The sequence below is a fragment of the Garra rufa genome, chromosome 3 (assembly GCF_049309525.1).
Source record: "Garra rufa chromosome 3, GarRuf1.0, whole genome shotgun sequence".
In the NCBI taxonomy this organism is placed as follows: domain Eukaryota; kingdom Metazoa; phylum Chordata; class Actinopteri; order Cypriniformes; family Cyprinidae; genus Garra; species Garra rufa.
This window is the reverse complement of record NC_133363.1, coordinates 16,019,754-16,040,800: the sequence shown is the minus strand read 5'-3', so window position 1 is coordinate 16,040,800 and position 21,047 is coordinate 16,019,754. Positions and strand designations below refer to the sequence as shown.

Here is a 21,047-nt window from a genome sequence, read left to right as displayed (position 1 = left end):
CACCCGTGAACTCGTACTAGATCGACGTACTCCCAGTTCCGAGTTCTGACGTGACATATCCCGCGAAACAACAATAAAGCCTCTTATGCAAGTGGCACACGGTGGAAAAATAGAGTTTAGGACAATATAACGTTGCAATCAAATTATTAATAATTAGGGGTGGGCATAGATTAATTTTTTAAATCTAGATTAATCTAGATTAAATCTTGGAATTAATCTAGATTAATCTAGATTAAAATGGCTAATTTGAATTCTGCTGAAGGCATTTTCAGAATATGTGTGCTACCCAAATAAAGACAAAAGTAAGTCTTCGAGAACGGGCCAGGTGGCGCATTAGATCAGGCGCTCATCTCCTGTTTCCAAAATGCATCACAAACTGCTTGACAATTGCATTTACAACATAATTACCTATACAAACTTGTGTAACCAAGTACTTCTGCGCAAAAGGCTGTGCGACGTGCGCGTTGCCGGTAAATACACAGACGCGCACGGCCCGGGCATGGATTTCTCCGTGCTTCGATTAAACTGCGTTGCTTTTAGAAGCGTCAATTCAGTTGTTGCATATAGTTTAATGTCTTTATTTCGGGATTATCAAAGTAAATTATAACTCAAACTTGAGATTTTACTGGGGCACAGCAGATTTCCACTGGGGCACGTGCCCCAGTAAAAAAGGGTCTAACAACGCACGCACCTGCCCTGAAGCGGCTTCATAACTTCATGTTTGCACGTCTCATTTGATGTGGTAATTTCACAGAAGTTGAAGACTCGTTCTCGCCCCCTACAGTGCAATTCGACTAGGTATACGTCATCCGCGCTAAAATATCAAAGTGAAAGTCATCATAGCTTACGTAGTTTGGACCCAGCTCCCAACCCAACTTTGAGAATAGATTAACGGCGATATTTTTTTTATCGCCCGATAAGAGTCTCACGTTAACGCAGCACGTTAACGCCGATAACGGCCCACCACTATTAATAATATAAAAATAATACATTCTTTTTTGACTTGCCTGGAACGCTACAAAGTCCTGAGTTGTGGTTTGAAGACGTGATTTACGAGCTCAAAAACCTGCCTGGAACGCAGCATTAGTGTGTATCCTGTTGCAAAATGTGGCGAAAAGTCCTACACTACGGGAATAGTGTGATTAAGGTGTGTACATGTCTTCCATAATGCGACTAAAATAGGAATACTCCACCTGTCTTAATTCGATTTGTGTTTACTTCGATTATGACTTTAGTCGGATTAAATTAATCAAAAATCTCAGTTTACATGGTTGCTTCTTAATCAGAGTATTGTCTTAATCGCGTTAAAATCGGAATATTATTGTCCATGTAAACGTACTCGGTGTCATTTTAGTAAAACATTGGATTCATACATTTTTTTTTTAAGGTCATATTTTGGCATGTTTGCACAGTTTTATTTTTGTTCTCTGATTAATTTTCTCATCCAGTTTTTTTTTTTGAGAAATCTATTCCTCCCTTGCTTTCTTTTAGGAAACGCCCCTGATTATACACGTCTGTATTAATATTAGAGCCCGACCGATAAAGGATTTTGAAGGCAGATACCGATACAAATATTTAAAATCCGATATTCCGATATATTGGCCGATTTTTTTTTTTTCAGAAACGCGCAACAAAACAGACTTCCCTAACATTAGTTATTTGTAGTTATTTATGAGTTTTAACTAACATAATATGATAATGCATTTTAAAAAGAAACTTGTTTCTTTTATTGTCACAACAGAACAGAGGAACATCAAAATATACTAAAGTTCTGATAAATAAAATGTATAAAATAAGCTACCTTATAATTACAATGTCAGCTTGCTTATCCCTTTACCTGCACATTTTAAATTCTTTCCACCAAGCTACATCAAACCATTTTCAATCAACAGTTGCTGCCTGCCTTCTAAAACCTACTATTTAGCGATCTAAATCCATTATGTATCCATTATATTACTCTTTAATGCTCCGGCTGAACGACAGTCTGCAACGCACTCTTGGGGTCATTGGATTTCACACACGTGTAAAAGAAAAGCAAACTTTTATGCACAAGCTACGTTTGATACTAAATCTGTTTATGCTGGTGCTCATATGTGCATAAACACCACTGACCCTTACAAGATCCACCTCTATGGGTAAGCATTCATTATAAAACACTCACAGGACATTCATTTTGAAAACTATGCAAATATTTTGAAATTTCACGCAAAAATGGATCAGAGCCCCGAAATCATGAATAGTTTGTGAATCAACAGAGGACTTATGCGTGCCTAATGTACGAGTCCGATTTACAAGAATGAACACATTGGGCATGCGCGAGTTCGTTACTATTACTCTGATCATCTTTGCCTTAACATTAAAGGGAGGGTTTGTTTCATGCAGCCAAGAGATGAAGTAGATACCTGTCTTCCCACAGGGGTATAAGTAGTCTCAGCCTCAGGCGTCACGCCCACGGAACGTTGGCTAAACGTCTGATGCATATGGTACGCTTAACTGGAAACACTTCAGGAATGTCGAATGCTGCATCCGAAATCGCATACTTCCCTACTATATAGAACGCGAAAAACAGTATGTGAGGCGAGTAGTATGTCCGAATTCATAGTATTCGAAATACAGTAGGCGAGAAGTACCCGGATGACCTACTGCTTCCGCCCGAATTCTGCAGTACGCATACCATGGACACTTCAGGAGAGGAGTCGTTATTCGAAAAATGGCGGAAAGTGGAGACGCGGCGGATGTAGTACGTCCGAATTCCATTCATACTACCCATATTCATACTATATAGAACGTACTGTTTTAACGGTCATGAAGTACGTTTGAATTTAAATGTAGTACCTACTGAAGCATTATGCGATTTCAGATGCAGCAGAAGTCGTCATCTGATTAGTTGATTTGACCGGATTTCCGGAAAACGTGAGTGTCGCGTTTATTTTCAGTCCGCCGGGAAACAAAGCGCAGACTGATTTACTCGGCGTTTTGCTAAAATGTGCTTATGCAGACGCCATTGTTGTTATGTACATATGCGACGTTCGCGAACAAATTACTGACTTACTGCTTGTTCTCCCTCTTCTTCGTTATCTTTCAATGCTGGTTATTTCAATGACTGACTTGTTGCACGCCAGTCTGTTGTTGTGGGGGCATTTCCACGCACAAAAACGTGACGCTGAATGAAACGAACTGTGATTGGTTGTTTGACATGTCGATCAAACAGTCTTATGGGCGGGACTTGGCCAATGAAAGCTGCCATGAGTTCCAGACCTTCAGCCGTCAGACTACTTTTATGTAGGCTTTTGCGGGACGAAATAACATATATTCCTTTTGGAGCAGGCGGGCGCGGGACTAAAACATACGTCCCTTGCAGATCTCTAAGATGAAGTTTGCGTGCAGCGATAGCTTTGTCTTCAGTTTTTACAAAGCGTAGCCCCACTTTTGAGCACTTCACGCGATCCATCTTGTACTAGACTGATGTTTACATTACCACACAAGGTCCTGGCAGATTGCACGTGTGGAAGGTCCTGGCAGATCACTAGATGAAAAAATGCACCCAGGAATCGATAAGAGGAATCGAAATTTTTATTTTATAACAAGTATCCGATTCCCAACCCTACCATGAACACACTTCAACGATGATCTCACTCGCGGATAACTGTCTCTCTCTGCCCGACTCTGGCTGGATCAGCGGGTTGCAGGATGTGTGGTGCGTTATACACGAGTGTTGCCAACAGGGACGGTGTAGAGTGCCCTCTGGTGGACAAACTATACAACGCCAACACTCATGACATGGTTAAAGGCTGTTTCGTCCGGTTTTTTTTTTTTTTTTTTTTTGAAATATTCATTTATCGGCCATTATAAATGCCGATACCGAATAGTTTGGAAAATGCCTAATATCGGCCGATAATATCGGCACACTGATATATCGGTCGGGCTCTAATTAATATAATAACATTCAATATGAATATACCAAATTTCTGCAAGAATATCATGGTTATAGTTAGTGTTACTGTAGTAGATCCATGGAAAATGTTGGTGATTTTTAGGCTGAAAAGCATAACTGGATTGTTTATGGCACAGTGTTTCTCATGTTTTCCCTGTCAGATTGTCTAATATGCATAAAGTGAATCTCTCAGAAATTTAGCATAGCTATGTTAAGCAACACCTGCAATCATAAGTAGAATGCTCGCTGCTCTCTTACAGCTTGGCATGCTTATTTTCTCTTAATTTTGGGGGGCAATTATTTCAGATGTACCTGCCAATTTAGAGCTGCCTGCTGTTTGCCATCTCTAACTAAGAAATTAGTTTTTAACATTTAATAGTTTCAAAATAACTATTAAATGTTAATAGTTATTATTTTGTTAATTAATGTTAATAGCTATCATTTTCTACCCCATTATTTTGACCCTCTGATTTTAACAGTCATTTTAAAGGGGCACACCTTCTTTAAGACTTTAGTGTAAACATCCACTACTATGATTGGGTAAGATCTTTGCATATGAAATAAGTATTAAATGTGGAAGTGAAATGCAATTATGATTGCAGTTACTGCAATCTGCAGTACTGTTCCTTTTAACGGCATTGAGCATTGTACCAAATGAAACGTTTGTTAAGAATAGGCAAGGGTTGGTATGATAACCTTCAGCAAAAATACCACAGCGGCAATATAGCGTTTCCTTGGTTACCACTGTAAACAAAACAACACTGCGCTTAAACACTGCTTTACTAAGCATTAGGAAGTGATGATGAAAAGAAAATACCATCTAAGCCAGTTCCCCTCAGAAACACATTCATATAGACCCTCAAATCAATATTTAGGACTTTTTTTGCAGAAATATTTCATGCATCATGAGCAGTGAGTTTGCTCTGCCACTCTGCCTGCTACAGTATTTTTCTCTTTGCGTCCGTCCGTATCCCAGGCCTCTGTTAACGGCCATTTACCGACTTCATATTTCCACACAAATGACATTTTGGAAAATGATTGCCACGCAGGTCAAATCTCAGGTGAAAATTGACATTTTGACTCCTCACTACAAAATAGTGGATTATTAAATATAAAACCATGACATTTAGTATTTTGGGTTTCTTCTTCATTTATGTATTTCTGTCACAAGAATAAATATCAAACAATTTAAATAATTGAGGCAATTGTGATTATAACTGATTATATGCTATGTGTGATATTTAGGGGTTCAAGCACCATGCTAATAACTACATTTATTTTACCCTGCGGTACTGAAATTTACAGTGTTATCTGTGTGTAATGTGTTTAAAGATCTTTCTTTCTTTCTTTCTTTCTTTTTGAACATTACATAGTAATATTTTACAAACCATGAGCAATAACAAATATTGTAAATGTTTGTTTTTTATGTTTTTTATATTTGTGTATTTATTATTATTATTATTATTATTATTATTATTATTATTATTATAATGCTTTTTGGCTCATCTCAGTTTCATAGGACACTTAATTTATTGCAGCACTTTTCCAAATGTCTCTGTGTCTTGTGATTTCTTTTGTTTTCTTTTCAGACAAGTTTGTACATTCAGTCTATGACACATCCTCATTACTGCTGCTAATGGTTGTAGTGCTGGTGCATTGTGCGTTGTTTTTTGTACCATTCCCTTTAGGCCTAGCCATTCTGAATCGAGCTGTTTTATTCTGGGGCCTATTCTTGGCAAGTGAATTCTCAGGCAAGTGAAAGGCTGTGCATGACACAAAGCTACCAGGCTTCTGTCCACCCCTCCGCCTCTGTCCTGCAGCCAGAGAAGCGGCTCTTCAGCACAAAGCGTTCGGTCCTTTTGTGCTGGGAGGAGTTACTGTGGGGGTGATCACAGGGACCTGTAACAGGGTTGATACAGTGCCCTCCATATTGGCACCCTTGGTAAATATGAGCAAAGGCGTTGGTGAAAATAAATCTGCATAATTTTTCTTTTTGATCTTTAATTTAAATTTTTTCCAAAATTCTAACATTTCATTGAAGTAAAACAATTGAAAGTGGGGGTAAACTCACGTTATGAAATTGCAACTGCTACTTCAAACAGGGCTGGCTTCTATGGTCACATGAAACAAAAAAAAAAAAAAGATCTTTTTGGCAGCAAGCCCACCAGATGGATTTGGTGCAAACAGGGATAACAACAAGTACCCCATGCCCATGGTTAAATATACTGCTGAATCTTTAATGTTGTGGGACTAGTTTTCTGCTGGAGGTCCTGAACATCTTGTTTAGATACACGGCATCATGGATTCTATGAAATACCAACAGATAAAAAATTAAAACCTGACTGCCTCTGTTAAAAATCTTGGCCGTAGTTGGATCTTCCATCAGGACAATGATGCAAAATGACGTTTCTGCCATGGCCGTCCCAGTTCCCTGACCTGAAGAAACACCAATATGAAGCTGAGAATCTGAAGGATCTGGAGAGATTCTCTATAAAGGAATGGTCTCTGATCTCTTGTCAAGTGTTCTCTGAACTCATCAGGCATTATAGGAAAAACTCTTTTAGGAAATAGGAAAAAAATTTTTGGAAAAGGAGTTGCAATAATTAGTTGCCAATAATTGTGGCCAACGTCAACTAGAGAAAATTTATTTCATAATAAGAATTTCTCCCCACTTTTTCAGTTGTTTTACTTCAATGAAAGGTTAGAATTTTGTAAATTTTTTGAATGAAAGATCAAAAGGATATATGATGCAGATTTATTTTCACAGCCACCTGTGCTTATATTTACCAAGGGTGCCAATATTAGTGGAGGACACTGTGGTAGGGTTGCATGATATACTGGTACTACGGTAATACTAAAGCTTAAAAATACCTGCGGTGCCATTGCATTTTTTAAATGGTAGTATCTTCCATACGTTGGTACCGTAAGAAATTTGGTATGCACCGCAGGAACACTGTTGATGACAGAAGTTTTATTAGTTTTGTCTTTATTGAAAAGATTCTGTTCAGGCTTTTTAACACCGGAGTTGCTGACATTACTTGATAAATCTTGTTTAAATGTAAGATTTTTAAGAGGGAGCTAGACTTAGAGGTGGAGCTAAACAAACAAAAGATTGTATGCCAGAAACTGTAAAGTAGTACTGGATTTGAAATGAAGTCTATTTTTTTACCTCTGTCATTTGCTTGGAGGCTATTGGATTTGTACAAAAGTTCTTGAATCAAGTTGTGGCTGGTGTCATTACCAGGAAATATGACCTTTGTTTTTCTTAGAGACCAAAGGGGGCTTGGCTATCTACTGCATATGAAAGGGAAGAAAAGATTAGGCAGTGTGAAACAAATAAGGGTGAACAAGCTTCAGATTTTTCACCTGCCAATGTGAACATCCCAGCCAGAAAAAAGCTGGGACATTTTGTTATGTATTATTGTTACAATATTATTTTTTGCTTGTATCATAAACCGAAGTAAGGTTTCACAAGTTAGTTAGTTAGTTTATTTATTTATTTATTTACTCACTTATACATAACAAAAACGTATTTGCTCTTTAGAGAATGTCTTGACCTTATCTGTTGGTCTGGTGTGCACATTCAACATTAAATGTAAAAAAAACAAAAAACATTTTGCTTACCTTTACCTCAGCGTACAGTGGTAGTTGGCTGTTACAGTTCAGATGATGAACTCTCTAGCTGAATTTCAGAATAAAACAAGTGTTTAAACAAGTGCATATGATTTTGAAATGTATTAGCAGTGACTGTTGATATGTAAACCTCATTTCAGTCTTGAATGGATGATTTATTTTCATTCATCACCTTAAGAGTCTGAGTGAACAGAAATGCGTAGATTTATATGGTAGAGCAACAGGTTTTTCTTCTGAGTATTTACTACTAAATCTAACAAAGCTGCCTTCACCTGACCAACTGGTCTGAGTCTCTGAGAAACTTGTGAATTTACAATTTACACAGCATTGAATTACAGTTTTTAGGAATGAGATAAAAGGGGGTTTTAAAACTTGTTTTGTGAAGTTTTAATGTAACACTGTGGGCTGAAGTGCATTTTATGTTGTTTAGTCAAATATTATATGGTCTGGCCTCAAGTTTAGTCAGGTGCTGTATGAGCAGGTGCATGTCAGCGTATCAGGCTGAAACTGTCTTAACGCGTACATTTGCCAAAATGAATTCTGCTCCGCTTCTTAATGTCCCTGAAAAGTTTTTTAAACCACAATGTTTAAAATGATAAGCTGTCTTTGATATTCAACTAGCCGCTGTTCCACAGTTCTTGGGATAAATGTTAAATGCTTACATGAAACTTACATGTTTGTCACAAAATTGTGTGTATATATATATATATATATATATATATATATATATATATATATATATATATATATATATATATATATATAGGATAGGAGCAAAATAGGAGCTTTATAATATTGTTCTATAATAGTTGTATCATGAAGCAATGTATTTAACCTAAGGAAGATCAGGGTAGGCTAAAATTGTAATTAATGCCCAGTAAGCTACTGCTACATGGCAGGTAACCAAGTGACATCTCATTAGTGAGGTGGCCTAAAGTTGCTCTTGGATTAGAGATGATAGATTTGGTAAACCCCTAGAGCAGTGCTTGCTAAACTTTTAAAATTGTGTAGTATCTTATCTTTTCGGGGTAAGAATTTCACACACTCATATTTACATTTTTAAATGGTTACAAAATAAAAACATTTTCATTATAAACAACACTGATTTTTTTTTTTTTTTTGGTGATTTAAATGCAATGTTTGTTCTGAGTGTTGTACCACATTGCTTTTTGTGTTGTGTTAACAAAGATGTGACATGGGCAGTAGAATGGGAGGTAAAAGCAATGAGATAGGTGTTTCACTTCTTTTATTTTTTTTTTATTTTTTTTTTATTTTTTTTTTTGCCATGTCACCTAGCCCTAATGGCAAGACAAAATTAGAACAGAACCACATTAATCCTCATGTTCTCCTGTTGGCTGGTTCGGTTTCTAAAAATACGAGAGCATTACTTTACAATGGGGGTAATCTATTGATTAATGCTTGTGGAGGCACTTTGGTACATTCCGTGTCCTTCTTCAGCTCAGTGTTTTCAGTTTTTCAATGCCTTTGGTGGCAGTATTGCAAAAACTGAACCACCAGAAGTTTGCACCAGAAGTTTTCTCATCAAAGTGAACATATCCAAATCATGTAAAAAAAAAACTTAGTATGCACATTCATTTTTGTAGTTCACTTCAAGATTCTCTTCCTGGCCTTTTCAGCTGTCAGTGGTCCCCATTCTGCACCATTTGGTCATTATGACCATAGTTGATAGTACACTTTAGTATGAATGTGTATAGAAGAAGAGTAAAAATCTTATATTTTATTAGTTTTATCTGTATGACTTATATATTTAATACATGCTTTAATAGTTCCTTCTTTCCAAACAGGTCCGTCCAGCCATGATTGAGGATAAGGGTCACCGTGTAACAGACTACTTTGTAGTGGCTGGCCTGACTGACAAATCCACACCACTAGAGCAGGATCTGTCTGAAGCCAAGTCCAGTGGGCCCAAGGCATCCATCACAGACCTTGCCATCATCAACAAGTCTGCAGGAGAGACCGTGCCTGAAGGTTTCACATGCATTGAGAGTACCTACAGTGGCCAGCCGGCCAATCTCAACCATGGCAGCCTCAAGAGCCCAGAACTCTTCCTGTGTTACAAGAGGGCTCGTGGGAAACCCCCACTCATTGACATCGGGTGAGTTTGTAGGGTGAATGGATATTCCTCTGTGTAGCTGTACCCTGGAACAGATATTTATTATGCAACCAGAAGTCAAACATGATGAGTCACAGATTTTACAACTTTGTTTACTGTGGATGCCATAACACTAATTCTCGTTTTGGGAATGTCAGCATGATCTGTCTGAATTAAGACTTTTCAATCTGGTTAAAAAATTCTTTTTATAGTTATACAGCTCTATGTAATGCTTTTTTAAAATGAATGACAAAAAGTGAAAAGGTGATTATAAAAACTGACACTTAACCCCCCCAACTCAAGAGTTAAATGTTGCCCATGACCACCAACATGACAAATTTCTTTTTTTGTAAAAAGCAAAACCTTCAAGTTTCAAGAACTTTTAGGTTGATCTGCAACATCCAGTAGAAATTTGGACAGTGCTACTTGTCACAGTCTTTTTTTTCTTTTTTTTATGTCCAATTTCTATCACACAGGCAATGTCTAATTTTCTTTTTTTTTTTTTTTTTAGCAAATATCCCATCACTACTGGTATTAAGCCGGGCGCACACTGTGTGATTTTCTTTTTTAAAAGTCCTTTAGGATTGTACTTATCAGACTTTACGAACATGCTTATCATGTCACACTGTGGGATCTCAGTTGTTATTAATGTCAGACTTTACGACAGTCAAGGCGTGTTAAAAACGGGTGCGCGCAAGATAACGTGTCCGTAGTTTTACATTATCAACCTATAAACATTCAGTGGCTGCAAGCTGTATTACACGCAGGGCTGAAATGTTGGTTATTATATAAAAAGTATATAAACGGCGGCAATAGCGGCGTATTTAAGAAGAATAGTTTAAGCAGCAATACACACCCACATGAAAACCGCGGCACAACCGGTGTTTATGACATTGCCAGAATTTCGTCTTGATCGCAACAGCCATTAATCGGCTGTCAGTGAACATGTCAAACTAACGATCAAAGATTATGGATTTTAGCCTAGGATTACAGGAATCTTCTAGGATTTTTAAAATTTGTCTTATACGGCCAACTCGTGGCCAAAATCACACAGCATAAACATCTGCAAAGTTACATTGCTCAAAGTTCAATGCAAAGGGAGAAAATGGTCTTTTACAGAATTCGCTTTTTAAGGCCTACAACAAACGGATGGTAGGGGACGAGCTACTTCCTGGGTTAGTGACATCACAAACCCTGAAATTTACATAAACCCTGCCCTCTGGAACACACAACAGAGAGGGTGGGGTTCCTGAAAATTATAGTCCAAATATAGCTCTCTGTGCTGGACCTTTTACAGAGGACAGCATCCTCAATCTACACAAGTTCAATGCTGGATTCGCCCAAAAGCTTGTCCTCAAAGATAGAGCAGTTCAAACTATAAAAGCAGAAGCTATCGTTTCTGGGCCACAACCTGTAAGTATGTTTTATTCTTTGTTGATGTGTTTTCCATTAATAGTTTCTATTGTTAATTTTATGCTGTAGTATGGATAAAAACATATATCAAAAGACAACATAAACAGCAGTAGCATTTACAAAAAACAGACTAAAAAATATGAGACAACTATAAGAAAAGAGTCATGCTTGCATAGGTTCTGCTCGATCCTCTTTAATGTTCTCTGGGTCTGACTCGGGCTAAAATTAATAAGGCAATACTGATGCCATTGTTTACAGTACACCGGGAGCGAATGCAACTATGCATTATGGTAAGAGGCGTGACATTTCTAGACAACGTGCACTAGGCGGTTAGCGAATCAAAACACACTGGGCCAGCTAATTAATCTGAGCCCATTGCAGATTTTTGAGGGAGGAAAGATTTTTTTTAAACGAAGCATGAGCATGTACAGTGCATCTGATAAACACAAGCAAGCCTTCAAAAAAAGCCAGTAGACCACACCTTTAATCTAAAAATTAAGGCCTAAATAATAAATACACAAATAAATAAACGATGAAAGAAGAAACTAAAATTAAAAACAATAAAAGTAAAGCTTAAAAAGTAATAAAGGAAAAAAATAATAATACCAAAAGTAGTTTATGACTAAATTTAATCCAAAATAATTGTATTTGTTTATCAAGTCATTTATTACCCCCCCCCCCCCATTATTTATTAATTCATCCATTCATTTAGTAGGCTTTGGCCTGCTGAATTGAACTCCACAGAAATGTGTTCAAAATATTTGACAGCTTTTTTTAATCATCATGGTGCCTATATATTATTTAGGGTAAACCCGGTTAAAGTGGGACACTTTTTGTAAAACCTGTATACAGTACACACAGTACACTTTACCTGATGGTACACTTGACCTGAATTCACAGTATAGTACAGTATAGTTAATATGAATAGTTAATTGTTAAAAATGTAGATAATTCAGTTTAAACAATTCTTTTAATTTGATTTTTAATATATTTAAATTGTCTACATTTCTTTATAAAAAAATTACTGACATTCTGATTCAAATATCCACCCTCTGGTTGTAACAAATTGCACCTTGCATATATGCATGTCATTCAAAATCTATTTGTGGTCTCCATTCAGCATCAGCTGACTATGAGTTTTATAGTTCATCTCAAGACCGTCACTGCGTCACCACCATCTGGATCCCTGCCTGGTACAAACTTCTCTATGCCTTTCCTAACCCTCCCCTATTGCCAAAATCACAGCAAGGACACCACACCCTTATTTCACTAGTATTTACTATTATTTCCCTTTTTAATATATGTTCATTGTGATTTAAAATAAACCTTTAAAGGCCTGACATAACATCCACATTTTGTCTTCACTCACAATGCCACAATATTAAATATCAAGCTGATGCAATGTACTTGCTGGTAAGGCATTTGATGGCACTTAGTGTGTGTAAAGCTTTTAAAGCTCTACTACACATCCCATTTGGGCTCTCTGGAGTCCAGTGAGAGAGAGAGTTTATCTGCATAATTGGGTGTCTGAAAGGCACACCACCTATTATATAGGACTATGGTGCTACAATGGTGTTACCATATCTTTTTAAGGAATACAGTCACATGATAAAAAGGACTCATTACTTTAGTTTTTTTTGTCATTAATTAAAATATATACAACAGTTTGTTTTTGTCCTCAAATCTGATTGGCTGAAAGGTCTTTCCAACCATGCGAGACATTCCCCAATATCGTTATGGGAACCTTTTCACCATTTGAATTACTCTGCTTGCAGCATTTCTCACAGCGAATGTGATGACAGACACCCAAGCCCACTATAATTTTAGAAGTACTACTGTTGTTGAGTCACAGAATGTAATTTTAAGAGTTTTTAGGCAAGAATCTAGTTGTTTAGACTTCAAATATGCTTCAGCAACAATTTAGTATATCTTCTCAAGGGACAATACTATAGAAATGAAACTTGGATGTATTTTAGACTAGTCAATGTGCAGCTTGTATAGCAGTTTATATTTACTGTCCCCTAAATATAACTCAACATATATGTTATTATTTATTTATTTATTTTCTCACTCACATGAGATCACAGCAATAGCAAACCCTGATGTAATGGACTTCATAGAGAGCGAACATAACATAAACACTGCTTAAGTCATGCAAGTCAAGCACAAATAAAATGTATGTGAATAATACAGCGTAAAGACGGGCTACAAATCCTTTGGATTTCTATTAGAAACATTTATGTTCCTGCTACAGGGCATCACATAATAATGATTACCATTAGACTAAACATAAGCTTCTTTTTATTTTGTGAGCTACTGGAGACCCAGAATATGACGTCCACTTAAAGGACTGTTGTATTAAATTAAATGTTAGTCTAAAAATTAGTTCGTTGTCTTAATTTGTTGTCTTGTCAATCAGTTGCTTTAACCTCGGCTGAACCTTTTTTTAGTCAAATCCATCAGTTTTTGTCACACTGTTAGATAAAGGTTTCTGTTCATTTTTGAAAGAAATATATACAGTGTACAGCATAAATGAGCACAGGCCCTCTGTATAAATATAAAAGATGTATTTTATTAATGATCACTAATATAATTCATGGAAAGATGGCAAAATTAAAATGTTTTATAGATATACTTAATAAAAAATAATAATAAAAAAAAATTGCCAATACTTTCTGTAAAATAAAAAAAATAGCCAATTTTGTTTAAGTGAAAGAATTGCAGAAATGAGTACACCCTAGATTTACGCAAATGTATAATATTCTAGTACTTATGTTCTCCAGAACATTAAATATACTGCTCTGACCCTTCTTGGCATTGAGCAATGACTGTTTATGACAAATTGTCACATCTGTCCTGTTTAACTTCTGGAGGACGACTTCCTTAAATGCCTTGGTCTTTAATGGGTAGTGTTGCTCAGCTCGTCTCTACAGAATCCCCCATAAGTGCTCAAGAATGTTAAGATTAGGTGAAATACATGTCCACTGAAGGATTTTCACATTAGAAAAATGCATATCATTATTGTCATGTTGAAAAAATGGTCAGGGAATGAGGAGAGGGTAGCATCTTCTGTTTCAAGTTTTTGTATTACATCACACAGTGGTGTATGAATTCATGACAGCGTTGATAAAGCACAATTCCCTCACACCTTCAGCTCTCATACATCACAATATAAGAGCTTTACTACCACTAAACATCACTGTGGGAACCAGGCACTTCCCCTCTAGCAACACCATAACATTTTGGATGCTTTTGGATCTGAAATGATTGACTTCTCTTGAGACCAGAATATGGATTCCTCTAAGTCTATTTTTTGTACATATGTGCCTTGGAAGAGGTTAAATGAGTTTATTGTGCTTTGGTTACAGTAAGTAGTTCCAGTGGTGACAGTGTCACTTCTGAAGGCTGCATCATACTCTGTGAGATAAACAGTCACTCTTTTCATAGCTTTTGCCAGCTCTAAGACACTTGCATTGTATTTCTCTTGCTTGCTTACAAGTGAAGGCCTGATTATTTCAGTAGCCTCGTCACAAGTCCACAGTTTTTGAATGTCTGTGTTACTTCTGCTATGTTTTCACACTTAAAACAATGATTTGGTATTCCTCTTGTACCACTGTATACAGTAGGCTATATAACACTTTTAAAGGGATAGTTCACCCAAAAATGAAAATTTGATTCTGCTTACCCTTACTCTCTGTTGAGAGTGAGTTTTGCTGGTACAACATGTACTGTACATTCTGAAGCAGAACATGATGCCTTCCCTTCAGAAACTGGGCCGAATGGCAGTTTTTCCAACAGGAGTTTTCCCAAACACACCACCAAGCTGCCTTACAGAGGTGAAGGTGATGGAGTGGCCAAGTATGTCTCCAGACCTGAACCCTATTGAGTACCTGTGGGGCATCCTCAGATGGAAGGTGAAGAAGCACCATGTGTCTAACATCCAGCAGCTTTGTGATGTCATTTTGAAGAAGTGGAAGAGGATCCCAGCAACAACCTGTGCAGCTCTGGTTAACCCTTTGAGCAGTACGGTCCCACATATGGGATTCTAATTTCTGTGCCCCTGGGAGTACGGTCCCACATATGGGATTTAGAACGTTCGGTGACGTCACGCAACTGACAAATTCAAACTGCGCTTTGGCGCGATGGCTGGCGCTGAGCCAGAGACGGACGAGCTCTGCACTTGTCATACAATCACAACTATGCAGTGCTTTTAACCACATAACGCTTATTTTAGGTTTCAGACATTTAAATACACATAAGTACTAGTAAATAATAACAATTAAAATAAATAATAATAGTAAAAATAATAAGACACGTACATCAGGCCAAATATGTATGTAAATAAAATCATGAAACAACAGAGATAAAACCTGACACGTTTCCACATTTACCACGTGTAGTACAGTGGAGCAGTTTTTTTCCCCCTCAGCTGTACCTGCATTAATAAACAACAAAAATGCTAAGATTTATTCCACAGCTATTTACAAAGGCTATTACACTGGAATGATGGAGTTTGCAAAGACGTCAACATTGTTTGTAAAAACTATGAAGAAATATAAAACTTCTAGTACTATGTGTCTTACTTTTAAGCTCCGCAGTTAGCAGGAAATAGGTAAGAGCTCCTCAGAGTTAGAGATGCCGCTGGCCTGATTTATAAAGAATGATAAAAAAAATCCTGATGGAGTTGATGCAGAGAAAAGACACAACTTTAATAGTGTTGTATTATTATTATTTTTTTTTATTATTATTTACTTTTTGTATTTTTTGATATTTTACAGATGGCATCATTTTTTTCTGCATTCCTAAACACAGTGACCTTGTGATGAGGATAGGTCAAATAACATGTATTTCAAGTATATAGCATGTTTATAAAAAAATACTAAATAAATTATTTAAAAAGCAATGAATACACATTTTCTTTAAAAGCAACATTTTAAGTATTTTTATTTTGATGAATTCCTTCATTTTTAACATAAAGAGGGCTTGTTTGTGTGGGACTTGTTTTGTCTCTTATCTCAAGAATCAATGATATGAATGAATGAATGTGACTAAAACTGGAGTAATGGCTACTAAAAATTCAGTTTTGCTGTCACATTGTCTCGCTTTTTAAGTTGTTTTACATGTAAAATATTTGTATTGTCATTTATTGTTCTTATACTTCACAGTATTGCTGTTGGCAGTATTACTTTTTTTTTTTGCTTTTTTTTTTTTTTTTTGTCAAATAAAGGCAGCATACGGGACTTAATCCAAGTCTAGTAAAGAGCCATAATAACTTTAGGTGATGAATAGTTTTAATTTAGGTTTTTATTTACATACAAACATTGTGCAATGCACTTACATTGAGCTAAACTGTCTCCCACATTTCCTTTTCACTGCCTTGGATACAAATCCTGTTGTACCGTGATTGGACACATTTCCACAGACCTTGCTGACTTGCTAATGTAATGTAATACCATCATAAGAAGAGCCTAGGGGAAAAAGTACTTAATGGATACTTTTTCATTTTCTGTCTCCTTCTGCTGGTTTAGTTGCTGATCAGTGTTTGTTCTTTGTTGTAGGGTCCTATATGAGGGTAAAGAGCGTCTCATTCAGGGTTGTGAGGTCATCGAAGCCACACCGTTTGGCCGCTGTGCAAATGTCAACAACAGTTCTGCCACATCCCAGCGCATATTCATTACATACCGCCGTGCACCCCCCGTCCAGCCCCAGAACTCACTGGCTGTGACTGACATCTGCGTCATCATCACAAACAAGGGCGAGACTCCTCCTCACACTTTCTGCAAAGTGGACAAGAACCTTAACTGTGGCTTGGTGAGTTCAGCATGGAAGTCAAAATAATGTAAAAAGAAACACTGTTATACAATCTATAGCTGTCAGTCACATGACTGGCATGAAGATAAAAACCAGAACACTGGAACATTCTAAAACACTTAACATGAAAAACGCTCAAAATGGCCTAATATTTAATTTAAAACAACAACCAGTTGACTTTATTTATTATTTTTTTAAAGCTGGTTTTAAAGCTGCTTTATAGATTAAATAATACCCATTTATTATGATCATTTATGCAATTCTAATTTAATAGCATTAAACGGTCTGTGTAAATATACTTAAATGCCACTTTAGATGCAACTTCTGAAAAAAAAAGATTTGAGAGTTTTTGTGTAAAAAAAATTTGATGTTAAATTGAATTATTGCTTTTATCATCTAACAAAATAATGACCAGAATTTATGTGCAGTTACTTTGCGATCATGTAATTAATTAGATTAAAACATAAAGGCCTGGTTTCACATACAGGGCTTAGACTAAGCCAGGATTAAGTCATAGTTCAATTAAGAAATTGAAGTAATTTTTATAAATGTGAGTTAGAATAAAACATTATTGGTGTGCATCTTGAAATAAAACAAAGGCACAGATATTTTTAGGATCAGTTAGTGCAAGTTTCTTTCAGTTGAAACAGCTCAGACTTGCAGTTTAGTCTGGGACTAGGCTAAAGCCTTGTCTGTGAAACCGGGGGTAAATCACTTAACAGCCCTACTACTACTAATAAGAAGTATTTCATAATAGTGATGTTTAGTAGTGATGGTGTGCTATTCGCTGTTAAAGCCTTTTTTACGAACAAGATATAATTCAGTAATTAATTTCATTTGTTTCTTCTTATTTTTCTTTTCCACGCTCAGTGGGGATCGAGTGTGTTTTTGTGCTACAAGAAGTCAGTGTCTGCCTCCAACTCCATTGCTTATAAAGCTGGTAAGTCTCTGCCACCAGTTTCCTATTCTGTCTATCCATCTTTCTTTCCATCCGTTATTTTGCTTTTTATTCATTTTTCTGATCTCTTGTGATTGATTTTGTCGGTTAGAAACTTTTTAACAGTGTTCTCAGAGACTTGTAAATGTCAGCACCTATTTCACTGTAAACAGCTTATTTCAGCACTTATTTCACAGTAAATAGCATTTCCTCTCTGCTGAGATTTCCTGAAAATAATCACTAACTCTGCAAACTGATTGATGTTTGTGCAGTGGTTTTATTTTTAAAGAGCAGTCTGTTAACATGTCTTGCTAATGCAGAAATCCCTAAAAAGTCCCTGGGCTCTGTAAAACAGTGTCTGATTATATGTTCTCTGTTTATATGTTCAGCACATTGCTGTGCTCATAAATAATGTCTGTTTGATGGGTTAGTTTAAAGGCTGAATGCTTTGATGTTTTAGTATGGTGGTCATGACCTTTCATACTAGTTTATCATAGTTCAATCTCTGTCAGCAGACAGTTAGTTTTTTTTTATCTCCATGTTGTATCACTTCCTGTCACATGACATTGTGTTAATCACTAAAAAAAAAACTTCCTGTCCCATCACTTTCAAGAAGATGTGTTGTTGTTTTTTTTCAAATAGCATTATTTAAATGCTGAACCGTAAGACAGGACACCAATGATATCTAATCATAGAAACATGGCACACATTCACAGTGGTTCTAACAAATCTTTCTATTGGCAGGTCTGATCTTTCGCTATCCTGAGGAGGACTATGAATCATTTCCCCTCTCTGAGTCTGTACCTCTCTTTTGCCTCCCTATGGGGGCCAAGATTGAGTGCTGGGCTCCTAACACACGCTACCCTTTACCTGTTTTCTCCACATTTGTCCTCACCAACTCTAATGGAGAAAAGGTAAACTAAAATCTCTTGATGTCACTATTATCTTACTGTCATTCAGCTATATGTGTGGTGTGAAATTGTAAAAGTTGGGTATTTTATTCTTTTAATTGTGGAGTCATCTTAGTTAACTGAAAGATAAATAATTCTAACTGAATCTGTTCAGGTTTAATTGATGGTATAAGCTCGAGTTGCAAAGAATTTGTATAAAAACTGTGCGTTTCACTCTAAAAAAAAAGTCCTATTTTTTTCCCTTTCTGCAGGTGTATGGAGCTGGAATACAGTTCTATGAGCCACATCCCGTGGACGGTCTCAGCGAGAAACAAAAGATCCAGCTAGGTCTGGTTTCCACTGTGGACAAGAAGGTCATACCCAACCGCACAGTCAACACCAACAAGTGCATCTGCCTGCTATCCCGCTGGCCTTTCTTTGAGTCTTTCAGGAAGTTCCTCATGTTCCTTTACAAGCTGTCGGCCAATGGAGTCAACCCTCTGCCCATTGAGAAGTACAAACAGATTCTTACTTCAACTACGTTTTTTTTTAACAATGCTTTTTATTGCAGTAATGTTGTCTCTATTTTTATAACAGAATTTTGCACAATATGAATCTGTTCCAAAACGTAATGAACTATCTACATAGGCAGCTCCCTTCCAAGGCTGCATAGTAATCATCATGCAACCTCATAAGTGGCTGATTTGGAAAGCTCTACATAAAGCCTGTTTCCACCGCAGGAACTTTCCCCAGGAACTAGGGACTTTTGGGCGGTACTCGGTGTGTTTCCAACACAGGAACAAGGATCTAAATAAAGTTCCGGGTAGAAATTTGCCCCTGCAGTAAGAAATTTAGTGGGTGGGACTTGGGCGATGGTATTTCAATCACCATTTATTCACAAAATATTCAAAATATTACCGCTTTTGTTTTTTGTTTCATGAAATGTAGTTTTAAGAGTATTTCAGGTGAGAATGTAGTTGTTTAAAACTCAAATTTGCGTTTTATTTATAAAGAAAAAGCCTATTTGCAAATGAGCTTTGCCGAGTTCAGAGTAAGTTCCAGGTGAATTCTCAGTGCTCATGTATCCCACCGAGAGCACCTCACTTCGTCTAGACCTTCTGACATTTACCGCTTGCTCTGATGTCTCTGTAGTGGTTAAACATGAGATAAAATTAGTTTTGAGTAAATCTATTATTTGTTCCAAGTCATAATTGTTACAGCTGGTTTTCATAACTTTATATATTATATAGAAATTTATGTATATTGGTTATATATATATTAAGAGGCAGTGGTGTTTGAAATCATATTTTGTCTTATTTTAAATACAGTGAGGAAAATAGCAGTAGCCAAGAGGAACTGACTGATGTTATCAAGTACGCTGTTACATTTGTAGATTACCAGACTTGTGTTGGTGCGTTCCTAGGAGTTCACACTCCCGAAAGTCGCGTGCAGTCCTATGTCAGCAGACTGTTTGCCTAATCTTCACGGTACTTTAGACCGCGATGGAAACGCAGACATTAACAAATCTGGGGGAAAAAATTTTCTTGGGGAAAAAAGTTCCTGGGACAAATTGTTTTGGGTAATTTCGGTGGAAAAGTGGCTATAGACTGTTAAAAGTATATTTGAAATAGAAGTAAATCACCTAGCCATGTGTTTGACAAAAAAGGTTATTTTTATATTTGTATTTATATTTTTATGTTTGATTGTGATATCAGTCTACAAGTTGGGTTAATATGATTGATTTCTTTTGCTTTTTTAGACACATATCCCACTTCATGCACAATGTCTCCTTCCCTTCTCCTCAGAGACCAAGAATACTGGTCCAGGTGAGGAGAATAGTTTTTTTTTTTTTTATAGATATTCTGGATTCTAACATTGTACATTTTATACATGTAACCATACACTGACGAGCCAAAACATTATGACCATTCACAGGTGAAGTAAATATTGTTGATCATTAAACAATTAAATATTAAGGTCTGGTTTGATTAGATGATAAGCAGACAATCAGTTCTCGTAATGAATGCGTTGGATGCAGGAGAGATGTGCAGGAAAATCTGTGGGCTGCAACCAATCTTAGCGTCTGTCTTAGAGACTATGATGACCCCTGTCCACCATCGAAAGCACCTACAACGGGCATGCAGGAACTAGACATTCGAGAAGCGGAAGAAGTTCGCTTCTGGTACTGTTTAGGGAAGTTATGGCACCAGGATGCACTGTGGGACAATGACAAGATGGTGGAGTGCGATGGAAAAAAGTGATGCCCTTCACAATGTTTCATGACAACTGCACCCTCCATGATAATTGTGTTCCTGG

The 21,047-nt window shown here is 36.8% G+C and overlaps 1 protein-coding gene across 2 annotated transcripts in view; it reads left to right on the top strand.

The window, feature by feature from the left end:
- The window catches only part of dennd4c (DENN/MADD domain containing 4C), a 69,884-nt gene that overhangs the window by 19,302 nt on the left and 29,535 nt on the right, over nt 1-21,047 (top strand). For both annotated transcript variants that reach the window (XM_073835770.1, XM_073835768.1), the window contains exons 2-7: nt 9,373-9,683; nt 16,652-16,904; nt 17,775-17,844; nt 18,586-18,755; nt 19,004-19,245; nt 20,491-20,557. In XM_073835770.1, coding sequence (XP_073691871.1) covers nt 9,385-9,683; nt 16,652-16,904; nt 17,775-17,844; nt 18,586-18,755; nt 19,004-19,245; nt 20,491-20,557 — 1,101 coding nt within the window. In that variant the 5' untranslated portion in view covers nt 9,373-9,384. The remainder of the gene's footprint in view (nt 1-9,372; nt 9,684-16,651; nt 16,905-17,774; nt 17,845-18,585; nt 18,756-19,003; nt 19,246-20,490; nt 20,558-21,047) is intronic.